Genomic DNA, 1,436 nt, shown 5'->3' on the forward strand with positions numbered 1-1,436 from the left:
CTTGGCAGGACATCCAAGCAGCCCCACCACCCTCAATGGAGGTAGGGCTCAGGGGGCAATTCTCGTCCTTCAGGAGGAGCGGGGGTGTTGGGCTCACCCTCCGGACAGCCTGTTGGGCAACGCCTCCTTCCCACACGAGGCCCTGGAGAGTTTCTCGACAGAAGGTCTTCCAGGGCCAACCCCCGGCCCCATGTAGGGGAGGGGACGTCTCAGGACCGCCGGCCCCGTGGAGGGGAGGGCAGGGGAGGGGAGGGGTGTCTCAGGACCGCTGGCCCCGTGGAGGGGAGGGGAGGGGTGTCTCAGGACCGCTGGCACGCCGAGGCTGCTGTGTCTTTGCACAGTGCCCATTGGGGTCTAGTGCGGAAGGGCGGCCGCCTGCTCCTCAGGACATGGGGTGATGGGGGTATCTTGCTGGGCCTGTGCCCTGCAGCCACCCCTGCCTCCAAATCCAGGTCCTTTGACGGCCGCATCAACCCAGAAGGGGCTTCCTTCCTTCTACAGGGTGAGGTGGTCACCACCCAGTGAGGGTCCAGGAGCCGCCGGGGGGCTCTGGGTGTGAGCACGCTTCAGTGCTGGCCACGCCACGGCTCCTCCGCCTGGGAGGCCCAGAGGTGCTCACCTGGTGGTCCGGGGGGGCCCACTTCTCCTTTGGTGCCCTTGGGTCCTGGAGGGCCCTGATTCCCTAGAGGAAGAGAGACCCAGTGCCCGTCACGGAGTGTGCCAGGGAGGGCTCCAGGGTGGTGCCCCTCCTGCCTGAAATGCCCCAGTGCCTGGGGGCCTGGATGGGGGGCATCAGATGGACGTGCGGACAGTCAGGGTAGGAGCTCCGGGAGAGCAGGGGCACCCCGGGTCCCCCTCAGCAGGCCACGTGGAGGCCAGGCCACATCTGCAGGGCACGTGCTGACCAACGGCAGGGATGGGGCTGCTTCTACTCTGCTGTGGGCAGAAAAGCAAAGTCTAAATGGAGAACAGCAAATGGGGCCACCCCAAGGTCAGGTCCTGGACAGCCGTGCTGGGAGGGCACCCAGGAAGGGCCAAGATCATCAGAACTGGGGCGTGGACTGGGCGTGTGGCACTGGCCTTAGGGCACTGGGGGAGTCTCACTGCTGCTGGCGCAGAAAGGAACGTGGGGCCCTGGAGCGTTCCTTCAGAGTCTGTATCCCCAGCGGTGAGCCCGGGGCCCTTACCTGGCAATCCTGGAGGCCCGGGGCGGCTGGACTCAGCAAACACCTGCAAGGATCGGGGAGAGGTGGCTGTGAGGGCAATGTTCTGAAATGAAGGCCGCCACCACTCGGGGGTCCCCAAGCCCAGAAGCACCAGCCCCTGCATGAGGCCACATGGCAGCCACCGCTAGTTAGAGACGGGAGGGAACAGGGGTGTGGAGAGCAGGAGCCACGGCAGCCACCCCTAGTCAGAGACGGGAGGGAACAGGGGTG

The 1,436-nt window shown here is 66.0% G+C and overlaps 1 protein-coding gene across 1 annotated transcript in view; it reads right to left on the reverse strand.

Annotated features, from left to right (window-relative positions):
- The window catches only part of COL18A1 (collagen, type XVIII, alpha 1), a 70,726-nt gene that overhangs the window by 14,338 nt on the left and 54,952 nt on the right, over positions 1-1,436 (reverse strand). The window contains exons 29-30 of the mRNA XM_012002594.1: positions 1,188-1,230; positions 620-682 (exon numbers count right to left, since the gene is read on the reverse strand). Of these exons, the coding sequence (XP_011857984.1) occupies positions 620-682; positions 1,188-1,230 (106 nt within the window). The remainder of the gene's footprint in view (positions 1-619; positions 683-1,187; positions 1,231-1,436) is intronic.

The sequence above is a fragment of the Mandrillus leucophaeus genome, unplaced genomic scaffold (assembly GCF_000951045.1).
Source record: "Mandrillus leucophaeus isolate KB7577 unplaced genomic scaffold, Mleu.le_1.0 Scaffold69, whole genome shotgun sequence".
NCBI lineage: Eukaryota > Metazoa > Chordata > Mammalia > Primates > Cercopithecidae > Mandrillus > Mandrillus leucophaeus.